The sequence below is a fragment of the Bubalus bubalis genome, chromosome 6 (assembly GCF_019923935.1).
Source record: "Bubalus bubalis isolate 160015118507 breed Murrah chromosome 6, NDDB_SH_1, whole genome shotgun sequence".
In the NCBI taxonomy this organism is placed as follows: Eukaryota; Metazoa; Chordata; class Mammalia; order Artiodactyla; family Bovidae; genus Bubalus; species Bubalus bubalis.
Genome location: NC_059162.1, coordinates 44052849 through 44071438, shown reverse-complemented (window position 1 = coordinate 44071438; position 18590 = coordinate 44052849). Strand labels below are relative to the sequence as shown.

Below are 18590 nucleotides of genomic sequence, written 5' to 3'. Positions count from 1 at the left end.
GGGAAGTCATTCCTGGATGGCAGCCAGCTCTCAGTGACTTCCCACCACGGCCTCCTTTTCAGTATGGGATCTAAGTTTTAATTTCGCGCAGGTGGAGGTCGGTTTTCGCGCTGCGGGTCAGTGCGCAAGAGCTGAGCTTCCGCTCTCCAGCAATCCTGAAGTTAGAGTTCCTAGAGGGATCCAGGAGGCTTCCCGGGGGGCCGTGGGTGCCTGGTCTCCTCAGCCTCGCTGCTGCAGCATCCAGGGGTGCGTCCCCCTTTGCCGATTCTTGACGTCAAGCCCCGACCGCCACGAAGCCTCTCCAGGGCTGTGGAGAGAGGAGGGAGCGTGGCGGGGAGGGGAAGCCATTGCAGCGACAGCTTGGAGGAAGGAGCTGGACGTCTCCGCCGAGAAAAACTGGGGGTGGCAGCCAGAGTAGGGGAGGCGGAGGACCTGCTCGCTCTGGGAGCCGCTGGGTTGCTGCAAAAAGGGGCGGGGAGAGGCGGGGGCGCTGCCTGCACCGCGCTGGCTCCAGCGGTGCCCGCGGGGAATGTGACATCAGCGGCGCCGGGCGCTTGCGGCTGGAGGAGGCATCTCGCCTTGGCTGCGCTGTGCACACCTCGCCCCGGGGAGGACGCATCCCGGGCAGGCGGCAGGGATGTCGGCGAAGGAGAGGCCAAAGGGCAAAGTGATCAAGGACAGCGTGACCCTCCTGCCCTGCTTTTATTTCGTGGAGGTGAGTTGGCCCAGCGCCTTGGCATAATGCAGATCCTCCGGCGGCTCCGGAGCCAGTTCGGGTCCCGGAAGGTGTTGGAGGCGCAGAGACCGTGCTGGGTGCGCGCTGCTGCCCCCAAATGCCCCCACGCTCCCCTTTCCCCCCTAGGTTTCTCGGGATCTCCCCGGAGTGTGCCTGTGAGTGCCCGCCAGCCAGGCTGGTTGCCAGTAGCGTTGCCACTGCTAGGTGGCCTGCAGACGGGGAGGTACCTGTGTGAGTGAGTGTGAGGCTAGTTCCCTGGCCCTCCTGGACTGCCTGTGTGCACAGCGTCGTCCCTGGCCCGGAAGGGCCATGATGCTGATATTTTGGGATTTGTGTCCTCAATCTACAAATACCTGTCTAGAACTCTGTGAGCTTTCTAAGGGAGTTCAAATACACACAGTCATGCCCTGGGTGTTTGAGGGCTGGGGACATTTATATAGGATTAGGAATATCAATTGCTTTATTACACAAAAACAAAAACAAAAAGCCCCTCCCCTATTAAAATTACTATGGTGTTCACATCTGCTTCTAAAATTGGGTCCACATCTCTAGGTATCAATCTATTGGCTTTTTTCCATGGTTAACAAAAATTATATGCATATATACATGTATATGTATACATATGTATAATATTTTTAAAATAAATGACATCATCTGATTTTACATGGTTTGTACATGTGCATTTATTCTGCGCTGAGCAGTATCACAGATAAGCAGTTAACATGCAGATATAATCATAATGAGCGTCTAAGTTACCAAAATGCGGTATTTAAGGGAGGAACAATTTATGGGAGGGTTATAAAGATTGACAGGTCCGGTGATTCCATGCACTGTGGTCCATTGCATTAGGAAGACATTTTTAAGCAAGAGGTTTATTAAATCATAGGTAGAGGAGAGATGTGTTGGATATGTTTAGTGAAATCATATTGTTTTTAAGCATAAAACTATATTCTGTGTAATTAGAGCCTGGATTGCAGAGAGAAGTATAAGACCATTGCTGAATTATAAATATCCTTCCTTGGCTGTCTTTTCAGCCAAATATGGAGGTTTAGCACTTACAAGTACAGATAGTAGATTCTGTATCTGATGATTGTGAGGCTTATCTGTGTTGAGGTATAGTCACTGTTTTGAAACTTGGGAGAAGTGACATTGTCAGATTGTTTTTATAGATAACAGTATACCTGCAAGTTTCCCTTAGGTCTTGCAAATTAAAAAAAAAAAATGGTTTCAGGGTTAAAAAAGATGTACGTGATTTGCATAAGTCTCAGAGAAATGATAGGCGATTCCTTCATCCGTGACCCATAGAAAAGAAGGGAAAAAACTGACCTGTTTATTTAAAGTAATTAATTGATTCATTTATTTTTGTCCTTTCTCTTTTCACAAGGGATTTTGAGGCCATGGTTTAGATAATTTTGTTGAAAGCTTATGAAGAGTTTTCCAGAGGAAAAAAATGTGGGCACAGAAGATTCCATAATGAACAGGGTAAAGGGATAGAGAGATGAGATCCCTGCCTTCAAGTTAAATCCTGTCAGGCCACTTGTCGCATTGCTAATCCGCTGTGGTTTTGTGCAAAAGCACGTTCATTCCCTTCTGGATCTATTACGTCTGTCCAGGAGAAATCAGTTAATTGCTGACTTCTGCCTCTTAGGACAGAGTGCACCTGAAGTCAGCTAGAATCTGACCACATTTAGATTGTAGCTGTATGGCTTCGAGGAAAACACTTTCATGAAAGAGGATGCAAACCAGAGAATTAAGGATGCACCTTAAAAGAATCTATGTGTTCGCTTTTGACGTGCCTTTAATAGGAGTACATTATCTTTTAATTTAAAATTTTAAAAGTAAAAATGCCTCAAAATTCATTTGAAATATGTTCTCTAGGAACAAACATCTCACAAATGTTTGTTCTTTTCCATGAGTGGAAACAGCCCAAAATCATTACCTTCACTTTGACCCATTCATATACCCTCTATGGATTCCCTAGTAGGGCAAGCTATAGAACAATTGCTTGAAAACAATTCATGGAGTCTGCATGTGCACTTATGACATTATGTCTTGAGAGTAACAGATTTCAAAGGAAGAGCCACAAAACTGGATTGCAGATGATCTCTCCGAAATGTATATTCATGATGAACCACTAAAGAGCCTTTCAAAAATGGGAGGAAACATTAGTACACCAATTATTTAAAGAGTTGACAGAATGCACTACTATACTGCTTTGGAATAGCTCATTTTGTAGGCAGTGAGAATGAGCTTTGTATCTCTTCAGGAGGATGAACAAATATAGCATGAGTTAACATGTCAGTAAAATGCTCTAGAGTAATGGCACTTTGCCTTCCAGCATTATTTCCCCAGACCTTAGTAATTAAAATGGAAGAACAAAACATGAGTGAGTCTTTCACCACATATCAACCCAAAGCACATATTTTCAAGTCTTTTCTGTTACGTCAGACAATAATGTAAGGAACAAAAAGGTTAAAAAGACCAGAATTTGAGGAGAAAAATGTGACCTAAGAATTAAGTTAGGTTCCTCCCATATCCCATACAAAAATAAATTCCAGACGGACCAATAATTAAAATTTTAAGAAATGGTTAAGAGCTAAACAGTAATAACAGCATAACCATATATTTTTTAGATTTTACAGTGTGAAGTACCTTTCTTAACATATAACTAAAGTCAGAAATAATATAGGAAAAGACTAACACATTTTCCTACCATCCCAAATAAATTTTCTCTATAACAGAAGATACTCTAAAGAAATTTTAGACAAAAAGTCTCTGGGTCTCAAGTCAGTGATATCATGGACAATTTAAACTTTGCCTTTCTTCTTGGAGTTCAGGCTGTTTTAAGTTGCTATTCATGATAGGCATTAAATATGAAGAAACTAGGTCTTCCCTGGTAGCTCAGCTGGTAAAGAATCCACCTGCAATGCAGGAGACCCAGGTTCGATTCCTGGGTCAGGAAAATCCCCTGGAGAAGGGAAAGGCTACACACTCCAGTATTCTCAGGCTTCCCTGGTGGCTCAGATGGTAAAGAATCTGCCTGAAATGTAGGAGACCTGGGTTTGATTCCTAGGCTGGAAAGATACCCTGGAGGAGGGTATGACAACCCACTCGAGTATTTTTGCCTGGAGAATCCCCATGGACAGAGGAGCCTGGTGGGCTACTGTCCATGGGGTCACAAAGAGTCGGACATGACTGAGCCATTAAGCACAGCATAGCACATGAAGAAACTAACTAGGAAAGTGAAGAACAACATTCATTCCAACCAGAGGGGGCTGAAATCAGGTTAAACTGAATTATGGCCAGAAAACCTGGTCTGATAGGTTGACCTGGTTCATATACCACCTGTTCTACATACTACTTGGATAATTCTGGCCAAGGTACTTCTCTCATCCTCAATTTCTACATATGTGATAAAAATTATATGATATGATATAAATATATTTATTCATATGTAATAGAAATTATAATATCCATGTATCTTGGAAAATATTATGCAATTAAAGCATGAAATATAGCAGCTATCATACCTGAGCTAGAATATGCACTAAGGATGTATCAGGAGTTTTTGCATGGTGTCAGGGTATAGAAATTATATCCTATATGTAGGCTGAGGTACTCAGTCACTAAAATCAAGTAATCATGTCTCAGGTGATGTCCAAACTCGATGGTAAACAAATGGTAAATTAATGGATAGAATTAATTTTTTCTTACATTTTTGCTTTATGCTGCCAATTGTTTATGCTGATAAAGGGGTTTATGGTTGACAGTAATTAAATATATCAATATTACATGTTAATTTGAAAAACACAAATAATTTCCAACATGGTACCTCACTTTATGAGCATGTTTGACAATTCCATTTTGCACTGTTTAATTTGGGAAGAGAAAAGTTATGAAAGGAACTTTAAAACAAGCATACCCTAGGCCTTATCAGGTTAAACCGAAAAGCAGGTGAAAAGGAACATTCCACTGAAGAAAAGGTTTCTCTTGCCTTTAAAGTTCCAAAGCCCTCTCCAAGTGATGGTTGTATCACTTACAATGCAATTGCAGCCGGCAGCACACCTCAAATTAATAAAAGGTGTTGTAGCCTAAGAACCCAATATTATCCATGAGAAGGCTGGTTCTGTGCCTAATACATTTCCTTTATGCAAAGCTTAACAATGGTTCCACCTGTGCTCAGACTCACAATTTTGTTCTCATTAGTCATCCTTTTCCAAGATGTGAGTTCACATTGACTCAGTATCTACTATAAACAAATGACAAATTAACCTTGAAACCAAAAGTTGCAAGTTCTTAATAAATAAATGGGGAAAAGATTCTCTAGCCTTTGAATGTGAAATAACTACCTGAAGCCAGTTCAAAATATTTTAAACATGACAGGCTTGAAATCATATAGAAAATTTTCACTAATTGCATATTGTACTTAATGATATGTTTCAGGATTTTGTTAATGCAGGTTAGTTACTATAGTTTAAATCAATATCTAGACATTGTGTTCAGGAGTAAAAGCCATCATTTCTCTATTACTGTCCTAACTGAAGAAGTTCAAAAGGCCTTTGTTTAAGCAAGCAAAGATACTCTGGTTAGTTCAGTCTGAACATCATGCCCGGACATTATTGTGTCTTGACAGAACCTTAATATGTTTTTGTTTTTCCTCACTGGAAAGTGTCCACTGTATCTTAATTTTAGCAAACATTAATTCATAAGATTTCTGTTTAGCTCAAGATCTATGTGAAAATTTTATAACTCACATGATCTTCCTGGGAAATCTAGCTGATTTCCTTTTACATAAATTTTAGCATCAGCAGGAAGTACAAAATGACAACATTTCTGCATCACACGTACCAAAATAATAGTTGTAGGGTTTTTCCCTTTTCAGCATGGCATAGGTGGTCCACTCAAAGAAGAAGTCCAAACCCTACCAAGAGAGACAAGCTGACAAATCTTTCTTCCTGTTTTAAAGTTACAGTGCAGAGTCCTTTGGTGAAAAACAAAAAGGAAATAGAGACAATAATAGAGTCCTGGGTTTTAGAGACACTTAATGAGGACATTTCCACAAATACTGAAACCAGGTCTTGAACATAGAACCAACTATTGGAATTCTATACTATTCCTAGGTTGCTCCACTGTCTTACTATGTCTCCATGGTCAAGTCACTCATAGTAATCCCTGTCCTAGTAGGGAAAAAAATGGGTGCCTTCTACCAACCTTAAAGGGATGTTAATAATAGTGATAATAGCAATAAGGAATAGTCGATTTCAAGCCTCCTTTATATTACAGACTCTATGTATACATTATCTTTAATCCTGAGAACTACTTTAAATGGTATTATTATTTGTATTAAGGTAGTATCAAGAAGGGGCTTCCCTGGTAGCTCAGCTGGTAAAGAATCTGCCTGCAATGCAGGAAACCCCAGTTCGATTCCTAGATCAGGAAGATCCCCTGGAGAAGGGATAGGCTACCCATTCCAGTCTTTATGGGCTTCCCTGGTGGCTCAGACAGTAAAGAATCTGCCTGCAATCCAGGGACCTGGGTTTGATCCCTCGGTTGGGAAGATCCCCTGGAGGAGGGCATGACAACCCACTCCAGTATTCTTGCCTGGAGAATCACCATGGATAGAGGAGCCTGGCAGGCTACAGTCTGTGGGGTCACAGAGGGTTGGACACGACTGAGCGATGAAGCACAGCACAGCACACCATCAAGAAGGCATTATTATCCATATTTTTTAAATCAATACGTTGTAACTCAAAGAGCTAAATGTCTTTCTGGGGACACAGCAGTTAAGTGAAGAGCCACGATTTGGGTGCTTGTCCATCTCCCTCTTGCATTACCATTACCCCCAGTCTACCTCACAATGACTCGAATAATGCTAACCTTAACGAGGGAGTGGGTTGGGGAGACCTCTCCCGTTACTTGGCTAGCTTTGTGGTTTTGGAAGTCATGTGTGTGGATGATGTCTTGTGGGGGTTCTATTCTGTGGAACAGAGTTTTCTCTTCATTTAGCTACTGAACTTGGCTTTGATAGTGCTATCTTCTGCTGAAAGCAACTGCTTTAATTCTAACACAGATGTGTAGAGGGCACAGGGGCTGTCTACCCAAAAAGATGCTTCCTTTGGGAAAGCACAGGTGGTACCCTTGAAACTCCTGTGAAGGAAGAGTGAACATGGAGCTTTGAGTAGACTGAGAGGGCAGAGTCGGAATTAAAAAAATTTAGAAAAATAGATTGTGTATGTCTATGAGAATGATAGAGCACAGAGGAAAGAATTCCTAATAGAATCGAAATGGAGGGAGGTTAGACCAAGGAGGATTAGGAGAAAAAGCATGAGTGAAAGGCATGTGAAGGCAATGGACATCGAATCTGTGAGCAAGCCATGGGGATTCCTTTAGGGATTTGAGTTGTCTAAATTGGCTTGTTAAATAAAAAGCATTAAGGGTATAATTTTTAGTGTTTACTTTGGGAATGTGTTACAGATATTATCACAAAGATTTCTTCCCTGCACGTGTATACGTTCTCATGCAACATATTAACAACAGAATTTGGGGAAATGTCTTATTGCTGAATTAGGTCTAATAAAGTCATGTACTCCCAGAACACTTGGTTTGATTCCCCTATCACAAATGAGAAAACTGTAGCTTGAAAAGGTTAACTGAGTTACCTAAAAACACACTATGGTTAATATCAGACAAGAATACAGCCTGTCTCCCCACTGCTGTTCTAGTGCTCCTCTCTAATTATACTATTTCTAGAATTCCTTACACTACAGGGTTTCCCTCTGGATTATAACACAATATAGGTCATTATAATTCTACACATGAACAAATTGTGTTCACTTTTTTGAACTTTATATCTAAATACCTTTACATATTTCATATCACATTGCATTAGCAAGTTAAAGCAATTATGAATGGATCTTCTGCTTTTCCAAATTGTTAGGCTTGTTGAAAAGCATATTTACAGCTAAAAATCATAAAATTATAAGTGATACTTTTCTTTCTCGTTGCCTAATTGTCTACTTATCATTTCGCAATGACTTCTCTGGACATGATGAGGTCTCTGACAGACAGGAAAGGAAAGTGGAAACATTGAAAGGAGTGAGGATATAATTTAAAATATCAGTGACAAAATAACTGAGTTTTGTTTACAGTTTGTTGTTTTTTAGTCTTTAAGACATGTCTGACTCTTTGCAACCCCATGAACTGTAGCCCATCAGGCTCTTCTGTCCATGGGATTTCCCAGGCAAGAATACCAGAGTGGGTTACCATTTTCTTCTCCAGGGGATCTTCCTGACCCAGGAATTGAACCCAGGTCTCCTGCATTGGCAGGCAGATTCCTTATTGCTGAGCCACCAGGGAAGCCCAGTTTGATAAAACCGTTTACATTATAGTTTAATGTTACTTTTTCACATACATTATTTCATGTGATCCTTTTAATACAACAGAGGAGTAGATATTAAGTGTGTTTTACAAATTAAGTAACTGAGACTCATGTAGGTACAAGAATTTGTCTAAAGCCCTAGTAGTGCTATTTTCCCCTGTTGACCACAAGAAGAAAAATGGTTGTATTTATTGTAAAATGTCTAATAAGAAACATCTCAGCTTTCTTTAGTTTCTTCTAGAATTAATTAATTGAGACATGTACTTCCACGTAACTATGGAATAGAGTCATTTCCTTACAGTGAGCTGGGTTTTGGAATGTGAAAGCCAAGGTTGTTATTGTTTGGTTGCTAAGTTGTGTCTGACTCTTTTGCGACTTGACGGTCTGTGATCCCTCAGGTTCCTCTGTCTATGGGATTTCCCAGACAAGAATACAGGAATGAGTTGTCTTTTCTTTGGACAAAATTGATGTAAATGTGTTTTTCCAGTCTTTAATTAGGCGCTGAATCAATCACCTCTTAGGTCCATCACTGGGTCTTTGTTTTGTTTTGTTTTAGTTATTGGAGTGTGTTTGCTTTACAATGTTGTGTTAGTTTCCTCTGTAAAGCAAAATGAATTCTATATATAGACATATATCACCTCTCTTTTGGATTTCCTTTCCATTTAGGTCACCATAGAGCTTGAGTAGAGTTTCCTTTGCTATATAGTCGGTTGTTTGGTTGTTTTTAAATCACAAACATTTACCTAAATCATCATAGGGATGATAATTGCTTTCTTATTTTTTATCATAAGATGGTTTCTATTCAATTCATTTCAGTTTAGTTGCTCAGTCGTGGCTGACTCTTTGCAACCCCATGGACTGCAGCAAGCCAGGCTTCCCTGTCCATCACCAACTCCCGGAACATACTCAAATTCATTTCCATTGAGTAGTGATGCCAACCAACCATCTCATCCTCTATCACCCCCTTCTCCTCCCACCTTCAATCTTTCCCAGCATCAGGGTCTTTTCAAATGAGTCAGTTCTTCTCATCAAGGGTCCAAAGTATTTGAGCTTCACCTTCAGCATGAGTCCTTCCAATAAATATTCAGGACTGATTTCCTTTAAGATTGACTGGTTTGGTCCCTGGACTTGCAGTCCAAGGAACTCTCAAGAGTCTTCTCCAACACCATAGTTCAAAAGCATCAATTCTTCGGTGCTCAGCTTTCTTTATAGTCCAACTCCCTCATCCAAACACAGCTTTGACTAGACAGACCTTTGGCAAAGTAATGTCTCTGCTTTTTAATGTCTAGGTTTGTCATAGCTTTTCTTCCAAAGAGCAAGCATCTTTTAAGTTCATGGCTGCAGTCACCATCTGCAGTGACTTTGGAGCCCAAGAAAATAAAGTCTCTCACTGTTTCATTGTTTCCCCATCTATTTGCCTTGCAGTGATGGGACAGATGCCATGATCTTCGTTTTCTGAATGTTGAGCTTTAAGCCAACTTTTTCACTTTCCTCTTTCACTTTTATCAAGAGGCTCTTTAGTTCTTCTTCGCTTTCTTCCGTAAGGGTGGTGTCATCTGCATATCTGTGGTTATTGATATTTCTCCCAGCAATCTTGATTCCAACTTGTGCTTCATCTGGCCTGGCATTTTGCATGATGTACTCTGCATGTAAGTTAAACAGCCTTGATGTTCTCCTTTCCATTTGTAACCAGTCTGTTGTTCCATGTCCAGTTCTAACTGTTGCTTCCTGACCTGCATACAGATTTCTCAGGAGGCAGGTAAGGTTGTCTGGTATTCCTTCCTCTTTAAGTTTTCCACAGTTTGTTGTGATCCACAGTCAAAGGCTTTGACATAGTCAATAAAGCAGATGTTTTTTCTGGCCCTCTCTTGCTTTTTTGATGATCCAGTGGATGTTGGCAATTTGATCTCTGGTTCCTCTGCCTTTTCTAAATCCAGCTTGAACATCTGGAAGTTCTCTGTTCACGTACTCTGAAAGCCTGCCTTGGAGAATTTTGAGCATTACTTTGCTAGCATGTGAGATGAGTGCAATTGTGTGGTAGTCAGAGCATTCTTTGGCATTGCCTTTCTTTGGGATTGGAATGAAAACTAACCTTTTCCACTTCTGTGGCCACTGCTGAATTTTCCAAGTTTGCTGACATATTGAATGCAGCACTTTCACAGCATCATGTTTTAGGATTTGAAATAGCTCAACTGGAATTCCATCACCTCCACTAGCTTTGTTCATAAGCGATGCTTCCTAAAGCCCACATGACTTCACATTTCAGGATGGCTGGCTCTAGGTGAATGATCACACCATCGCGGTTATCTGGGTCATGAAGATCTTCTTTGTATAGTTTGTCTGTATATTCTGCCACCTCATCTTAATAACTTCTGCTTCTGCTAGGTCCATACCATTTCTGTCCTATATTGTGCCCATCCTGCATGAAATAGTCCCTTGGTATCTCTAACTTTCTTCAAGAGATGTCTAATCTTTCCCATCCTATTGTTTTCCTCTGTTTTTTTTGCTTTGATCACTGAGAAAGGCTTTCTTATCTCTCCTTGCTAGTATTTGGAACTCTGCATTCAGATGGATATATCTTTCCTTTTCTCCTCTGCCTTCACTTCTCTTCTTTTCACAGCTATTAAGGCCTCCTCAGACAACCACTTTGCCTTTTTGCGTTTCTTTTTCTTGGGGATGGTCTTGATCACTGCTTCCTGTACAATGTCACGAACCTCCATCCATAGTTCTTCAGGCACTCTGGCTATCAGAAATAATCCCTTGAATCTATTTGTCACTTCCACTGTATAATTGTAAGGGATATGATTTAGGTCATACCTGTATGGTCTAGTGGTTTTCCCTGCTTTCTTCAATTTAAGTCTGAATTTGGCAATAAGGAGTTCATGATCTGAGCCACAGTCAGCTCCCAGTCTTATTTTTGCTGTGTAGAGGTTCTCCATCTTTGGCTGCAAAGAATATAATCATCTGATTTTGGTACTGACCATCTGATGATGTCCATGTGTAGAGTCTTCTCTTGTGTTGTTGGAAGAGGGTGTTTACAATGACAAGTGCGTTCTCTTGGCAAAACTCTGTTAGCCTTTGCCCTGCTTCATTTTGTACTCCAAGGCCAAATTTGCTTGTTACTCCAGGTATCTCTTGACTTCCTACTTTTGCATTCCAGTCCCCTATAATTAAAAGGACATCTTTTTTGGGTGTTAGTTCTAGAAGGTCTTGTAGGTCTTCATAGAACTGTTCAACTTCAGCTTCTTCACCATTACCGGTTCCGGACATAGACTTGGCTTACTGAGATATTGAATGGTTTGCCTTGGAAACAAACAGAGATCATTCTGTCGTTTTGGAGATTGTATCCAAGTACTGCATTTCAGACTCTTTTGTTTACTATGATGGCTACTCCATTTCTTCTAAGGGATTCTTGACCACAGCAGTAGATATAATGGTCATCTGAGTTAAATTCACCCATTCCAGTCCATTTTAGTTCACTGATTCCTAAAATGTCGATATTCACTCTTGCCATCTCCTGTTTGACCACTTCCAATTTGCCTTGATTCATGGATCTAACATTCCAGGTTCCTATGCAATATTGCTGTTTACACCATCAGAATATGTTTCCATCACCAGTCACATCCATAACTGGGTTTTGTTTTTGCTTTGGCTCCATCTCTTCATTCTTTCTGGAGTGATTTCTCCACTTATCTCCTGTAGTATACTGGGCACCTACTGACCTGGGGAGTTCATCTTTCACTGTCCTATCTTTTTGCCTTTTCATGCTGTTCATGGGGTTCTCAAGACAAGAATACTGAAGTGGTTTGCCATTCCCTTCTCCAGTGGACCTTGTTTTGTCAGAACTCTCCACCAAGACCTGTCCATCTTGGGTGACCCTACACTTCATAGCTCATAGTTTCATTGAGTTAGACAAGGCTGTGGTCCATGTGATCAGTTTGGTTAGTTTTCTGTGATTGTGGTTTTCATCTGTCTGCCCTCTGATGAATAAGGATAAGAGGCTTATGGAAGCTTCCTGGGTGGGGCTGTGTTCCCTCCCTGTTGTTTGACCTGAGGCCAAACTATGGTGGAGTTAATGAAGATAATGGCTACCTCCTTGAAAAGGTCTCATGGAGGCATGTCACACTCAGTACCCCTGACCCTGTAGCAGGCCACTGTTGACCCACACCTCCACCAGAGACTCATGGACAATCACGGGCAAGTCTGGGTCAATCTCTTGTGGGATCACTGCTTCTTTTTCCTGAGTCCTGGTGCTCCCAAGTTTCTGTTTATGCCCTCCAAGAGTCTGTTTCCCAGTCCTGTATAAGTTCTGGCAGCTCTATGGTGGGTTTAATGGCGACCTCCTCCAAGAAGGCTTATACCATACCCAGGTCTGCTGCACCCAGAGTCCCTGCCCCTGTGGCAGGCCACTGCTGACCTTCTCAGGAGACACTCAAACACAGTTCTGGCTCAGTTTCTGTGGGGTCTCTTGGTCCTTGTGCTCATAAGCATTGTTTGAGCCCTCTGAGCATCTCTGGTGGGTAAGGGGTTTGATTCTAAACTCGATTTTGCCACTCCTATCGTCTTTCTGGGGCTATTCCTTTGCCCTTGGACGTGGAGTATTTTTTTTTTTTTTTTTTTGATGGGATCTAACATTCTCCATTTGAGGGTTGTTCAGCAGCAAGTTGTAGTTTTGGAGTTCTTGCAGAAGATGAGCGCAGTCCCTTCTACTCTGCCATCTTATGCCACAAAAAAACTGAATGCCAACAAGGAACCCTTCCTGCTCTTACCTCCCAGGGACACCTTGGGCTTGGTTTTGAAATCAAGATGGCTTCTGTACATTCTGCTAAAACTGACATTAGGCCACTTAGGTACAAATTAAAGAGAAGTAGAAATAAAGGTAATAAAAATCAATGTATTTTCAGGAAAAGGTGAACAAGTTATCAGTACATTTAGTGGACAGTTGTTTGTGAGTAATAACCATGGAAATATGTATGGATGTATTGTCTACAATTTAATGTCCTCACCAAAGCCTGTGCTATAGGACTGCTTTGATGGTAAAATCATCATTTAATTAAGTTCTATTCATGCCTCAGAAACTGGGCCTTCATGAATGGTCTAAAAGAGACCAATCTTATATTAAATATACTCCAAAATGGGTGCCAAAGTAAAATAGCAGAGTGTATTCTGTTTGTACTTTTATGAAAATTCATTTATTCATTTAATAAATACTTATTGATTATTATATGCCTTTTGGTTAAATTAATGGAAATAATATGGAATCATTACTGGCATACCTTCTAATCTGTGGTAGAATTTCAGTAAAGTTCTATTGAATGGATGGAGTAAAATAAGACTAATAGTTATGAACATAATTGTTTTTCTTAACTTTTTTTCTCAGCCAGGGGAGACATTTATATATGAAAAACAAGTTGTGATTAAGATTAAGATTGAATCAATCTCTAAGATATATCAGTCCTCATTCTTAATTACGTTTATGCTCATTTATGATCTGGAGCATACCTATGAATTATTTGAGATTTGCAACTTCAAAGAGAGGCATATTTAAACAAAGAACTTGTAGTTTTAATTTTCATAGAAAATTATTTGCTATAAAGTGCACATGCCAGCAAAGACGTTTTACTATTGTTGCTATGGTAGAATAAATTATTAGATTTGTTAGTAATAAAATGTGTTTCTTTGTGAGATATATTTTATCCCATATTAGATTTTATTTCTTTTATATATTTTGTTCATAATTTGACTTTTTGGTGCATCTCACAATGAAACACATAACAACCATACTTCATTTAATCATACCTTTAGGATGTTGGAAAAAGTTATTAATGTCCCACATTAACAGCCCCCCTTCAATATCTTATTCATCAATCCCTTTTATAGATATATTTAAGTAAATAAGGTCTTAAGCAGCCTTGGAAAGATTTTAATCTTGAAGGTGGGCCTATAATGTGCATTTAAATATGATCTAAGAGTCAGATATGACTTAGCAACTGAGCAACAACAACAATTATATAGGAGACAAGGTTGAAAAGACAGTGGCTAATGATATATTGCTGAATTATCATCTCCCAGAGTAGATTAGATCCCTTCTCTGGATAATGTATGGATTGAATGAAATATATCAGGCACATGGTGAACACTCAATAACCATTTGCCAGATAAACTAATTAGTTATTACATAATATAAAACATAAGCTTTTATAGTCCTTAAATGGTTTATTTGCAACAGTGTGGATGTACCTAGACATTATCATTTTAAGTGAAGTAAGTAACAAAAGAAAGATAAATACCATATGACATCACTCATTTGTGGAGTCTAATAAAATGTACAAATAAACTAATTTACAAAACAGAAATAGATTCATAGACTTAGACAACAAACTTGTGGTTACCAAAGGGTTTAGCTGAGTGAAGGGAGATAAACTAGGAGTTTGGGATTATTAGATGCACACTATATATATATATATAATCAACAACAAAGACCCACTGTATACCACAGGGAACTGCATTCAGTATCTTGTTCAGTTCAGTTCAGTTCAGTTGCTCAGTCATGTCCGACTCTTTGCAACCCCATGAATTGCAGCATGCCAGGCCTCCCTGTCCATCACCAACTCCCGGAGTTCACTCAAACTCACATCCATCGAGTCAGTGATGCCATCCAGCCATCTCATCCTCTGTCGTCCCCTTCTCCTCCTGCCCCCAATCCCTCCCAGCATCAGTCTTTACCAATGAGTCAACTCTTCACATGAGGTGGCCAAAGTATTGGAGTTTCAGCCTCAGCATCAGTCCTTCCAAAGAACACCCAGGACTGATCTCCTTTAGAATGGACTGGTTGGATCTCCTTGCAGTCCAAGGGATTTTCAAGAGTCTTCTCCAACACCACAGTTCAAAAGCATCAATTCTTCAGTGCTCAGCTTTCTTCACAGTCCAACTCTCACATCCATACATGACCACTGGAAAAACCATGGCCTTGATAATTGGACCTTTGTTGGCAAAGTAATGTCTCTGCTTTTGAATATGCTATCTAGGTTGGTCATAACTTTCCTTCCAAGGAGTAAGTGTCTTTTAATTTCATGGCTGCAATCACCATCTGCAGTGATTTTGGAGCCCCAAAAAATAAAGTCTGACACTGTTTCCACTGTTTCCCCATCTATTTCCCATGAAGTCATGGGACCAGATGCCATGATCTTCGTTTTCTGAATGTTGAGCTTTAAGCCAACTTTTTCACTCTCCTCTTTCACTTTCATCAAGAGGCTTTTTTGGGTGTTAGTTTTAAAAGGTCTTGTTCAACTTCAGCTTCTTCAGCATTACTGGTTGGGGCATAGACTTGGATTACTGTGATATTGAATGGTTTGCCTTTGAAATGAACAGAGATCCTTCTGTCGTTTTTGAGATTGCATCCAAGTACTGCATCTTGTAATAACAGTATCTTGTAATAACCTACAATGGAAAGTAATCTGAAAAAGAACACACACACATATATAATTGAGTCGCTTTGCTGTACACCTGACCTGAAACTAACACAATATTATAAACTACCTATACTTCAATTTTAAAAATGGCTAAAGAATGTGGTAAAAACTACATTTTGAATAAACTTTGAAGTTAGTATGACATAAAATAAAATGTTTTAAGGACAAATTTGATACTTAACTTAGTAAACAACTCAAAAGAAGTAGTTTACAAATATTGATGTCTCAAAGTCAATAATTTATGTGTATATAACTTAGGATTGTCACAGTAAATATTAAAATCAGAAATTTGTTTCTCTTATTCCATATCTCAAATACAGAACTTTTAGTTACTTTTATTACTCTGACATCATTTAATATTTTTCCACTTTTTCATTACTTCCTATTTCATTTGATATTAAGACATATGTGTTGGATCCCAAAATACTATGTGTTCTTTTATTAAACTATTCAGGTCCAAATATATATGTTTTTTCTATATGAATAAAATAATTACACTAATAGTTAAAATACTATTTGAAAGTGAAGGTGAAGTTGGTCAGTTGTGTTTGACTCTTTGTGACCCCATGGACTATAGCCTGCCAGGCTTCTCCATCCACGGGGTTTCCCAGGCATGAACTAGAGTGGGTTGTCATTTCTTTCTCCAGGGGATCTTCCTGACCCAGGGATCGAACCCAGGTCTTCCACATTGCAGACAGACTCTTTACCGTTTGAGCCACCAGGGAATCAAAAAATACTATTTAATCAAAAATTACTATTTAATCTGTGTTTATTAAGATCTTACTTTTTTTAGGAGTACCACTCACAGCAGAAATTGTAGGATGACATTCATAGTATACAAAGAAAAAATGTGCATTATATTATTTTCTGCTATTTCTCAATTTCTGCTGGAGAGTAAGGTCAGTGGTAAACATTTTTAGCAAAAGGTAGTTGGCATACAAACATGAACTCAAATACTAAATTTCTTGATTTTATACTCTAGTTAACAAACTGTATCAGATCAGATTAGATCAGATCAGTCGCTCAGTCGTGTCCGACTCTTTGTGACCCCATGAATCGCAGCATGCCAGGCCTCCCTGTCCATCACCAACTCCCGGAGTTCACTCAGACTGACGTCCATCGAGTCGGTGATGCCATCCAGCCATCTTATCCTCTGTCGTCCCCTTCTCCTCCTGCCCCCAATCCCTCCCAGCATCAGAGTCTTTTCCAATGAGTCAACTCTTCGCATGAGGTGGCCAAAGTACTAGAGTTTCAGCTTTAGCATCATTCCTTCCAAAGAAATCCCAGGGCTGATCTCCTTCAGAATGGACTGGTTGGATCTCCATGCAGCCCAAGGGACTCTCAAGAGTTTTCTCCAACACCACAGTTCAAAAGCATCAATTCTTCGGTGCTCAGCCTTCTTCACAGTCCAACTCTCACATCCATACATGACCACAGGAAAAACCATAGCCTTGACTAGACGAACCTTTGTTGGCAAAGTAATGTCTCTGCTTTTGAATATGCTATCTAGGTTGGTCATAACTTTCCTTCCAAGCAGTAAGCGTCTTTTAATTTCATGGCTGCAGTCACCATCTGTAGTGATTTTGGAGCCCAGAAAAATAAAGTCTGACACTGTTTCCACTGTTTCCCCATGTGATACTTCTGTGTTGCAGTTATCTCATCTGTAAGATGGGGATAGTAATAGTACCTTCATCAGACAGGTCAACAGAGCTGCAGTGAAGCTCAGATGAATTCGGAAATGTAAAAGTATGAACTTTAAATGATACCTGGTACATATTGGTAGCACTAAGTTGTGATTTGTACCCATGTTTTTAAAAGATAGGTATATGTTCTATGGGCAAAGAAATTACAGCTGTCAAGGCTATGGTTTTTCCAGTGGTCATGTATGGATGTGAGAGTTGGACTATAAAGAAAGCTGAGCACTGAAGAATTGATGCTTTTGAACTATGGTATTAGAGAAGACTCTTGAGAGTACGTTGGACTGCAAGGAAATCCAACCAGTTCAGCCTAAAGTAGATCAGTCCTGGGTGTTCACTGGAAGGACTGATATTGAAGCTGAAACTCCAGTACCTTGGCCACCTGATGTGAAGAGCTGACTCATTGGAAAAGACCCTGATGCTGGGAAAGATTGAGGGCAGGAGGAGAAGGGGATGACAGAGGATGAGATGGTTGGATGGCATCACTGACTCAATGGACATGGGTTTGAGTGGACTCCGGGAGTTGGTGAAGGACAGGGAGGCCTGTCGGGCTGCGGTTTATGGGGTCTCAAGAGGTCAGACACGACTGAGAAACTGAACTGAACTGAAGAAAATATTTCAAAGCAATTACTTTTAAGAATTGAAAGACAGGTCTCCAGCCTCAGATCTTAGTCTCAAATTAGCTTTAAAGAACAAAATGCTTTCCAAGACAGTACATATACTTGTGTAATTATGTAAGAGGAGCAAATCAGAACCTGAGGTTAAAGCTGCTGCTGCTAAGTCGCTTCAGTCGTGTTCAACTCTGTGCGACCCCATAAACAGCAGCCCACCAGGCTCCCCCATCCCTGGGTTAAAGCTGATGACTACAAAGCTTAGTACTCCAAGCTTAATGCTAGATCAATATTCAGGTGATAAAACAACCCTCATAATAAAAGAATCCTGCTTTGCAGGCTGATTCTTTACCAGCTGAGCCACAAGAGAAGCCCAAGAATACTGGTGTGGGTAGCCTATCCCTCTGCAGTGGATCTTCCTGACCCAGGAATCAAACCGGGGTCTCCTGTGTTGCAGGCAGATTCTTTACCAGCTGAGCTATCAGGGAACCCCAATAAAACAACCACATACCATTATTTAAACTTCACTGTTAGATCATGGTGATTTTACCTAGTCTTTTTAGATCTGTAAAGATGTTATTTATATTTGGGCATGAAGATATAAGGGGTCTTCCCTGGTGGCTGAGTGGTAAAGAATCTACCCACCAAGCAGGAGACCCAGGTTCAGTCACTGTCGGGAAAATCCCCTGGAGAAGG

At 40.2% G+C, this 18590-nt stretch overlaps 1 protein-coding gene across 1 annotated transcript in view; it reads left to right on the top strand.

Annotated features, from left to right (window-relative positions):
* The first annotated feature begins 343 nt into the window (after positions 1–343).
* Positions 344–18590, top strand: part of PLPPR4 (phospholipid phosphatase related 4) — a 56006-nt gene continuing 37759 nt past the window's right edge. Inside the window, exon 1 of the mRNA XM_006053086.4 lies at positions 344–715. Coding sequence (XP_006053148.1) covers positions 638–715 — 78 coding nt within the window. The 5' untranslated portion in view covers positions 344–637. The remainder of the gene's footprint in view (positions 716–18590) is intronic.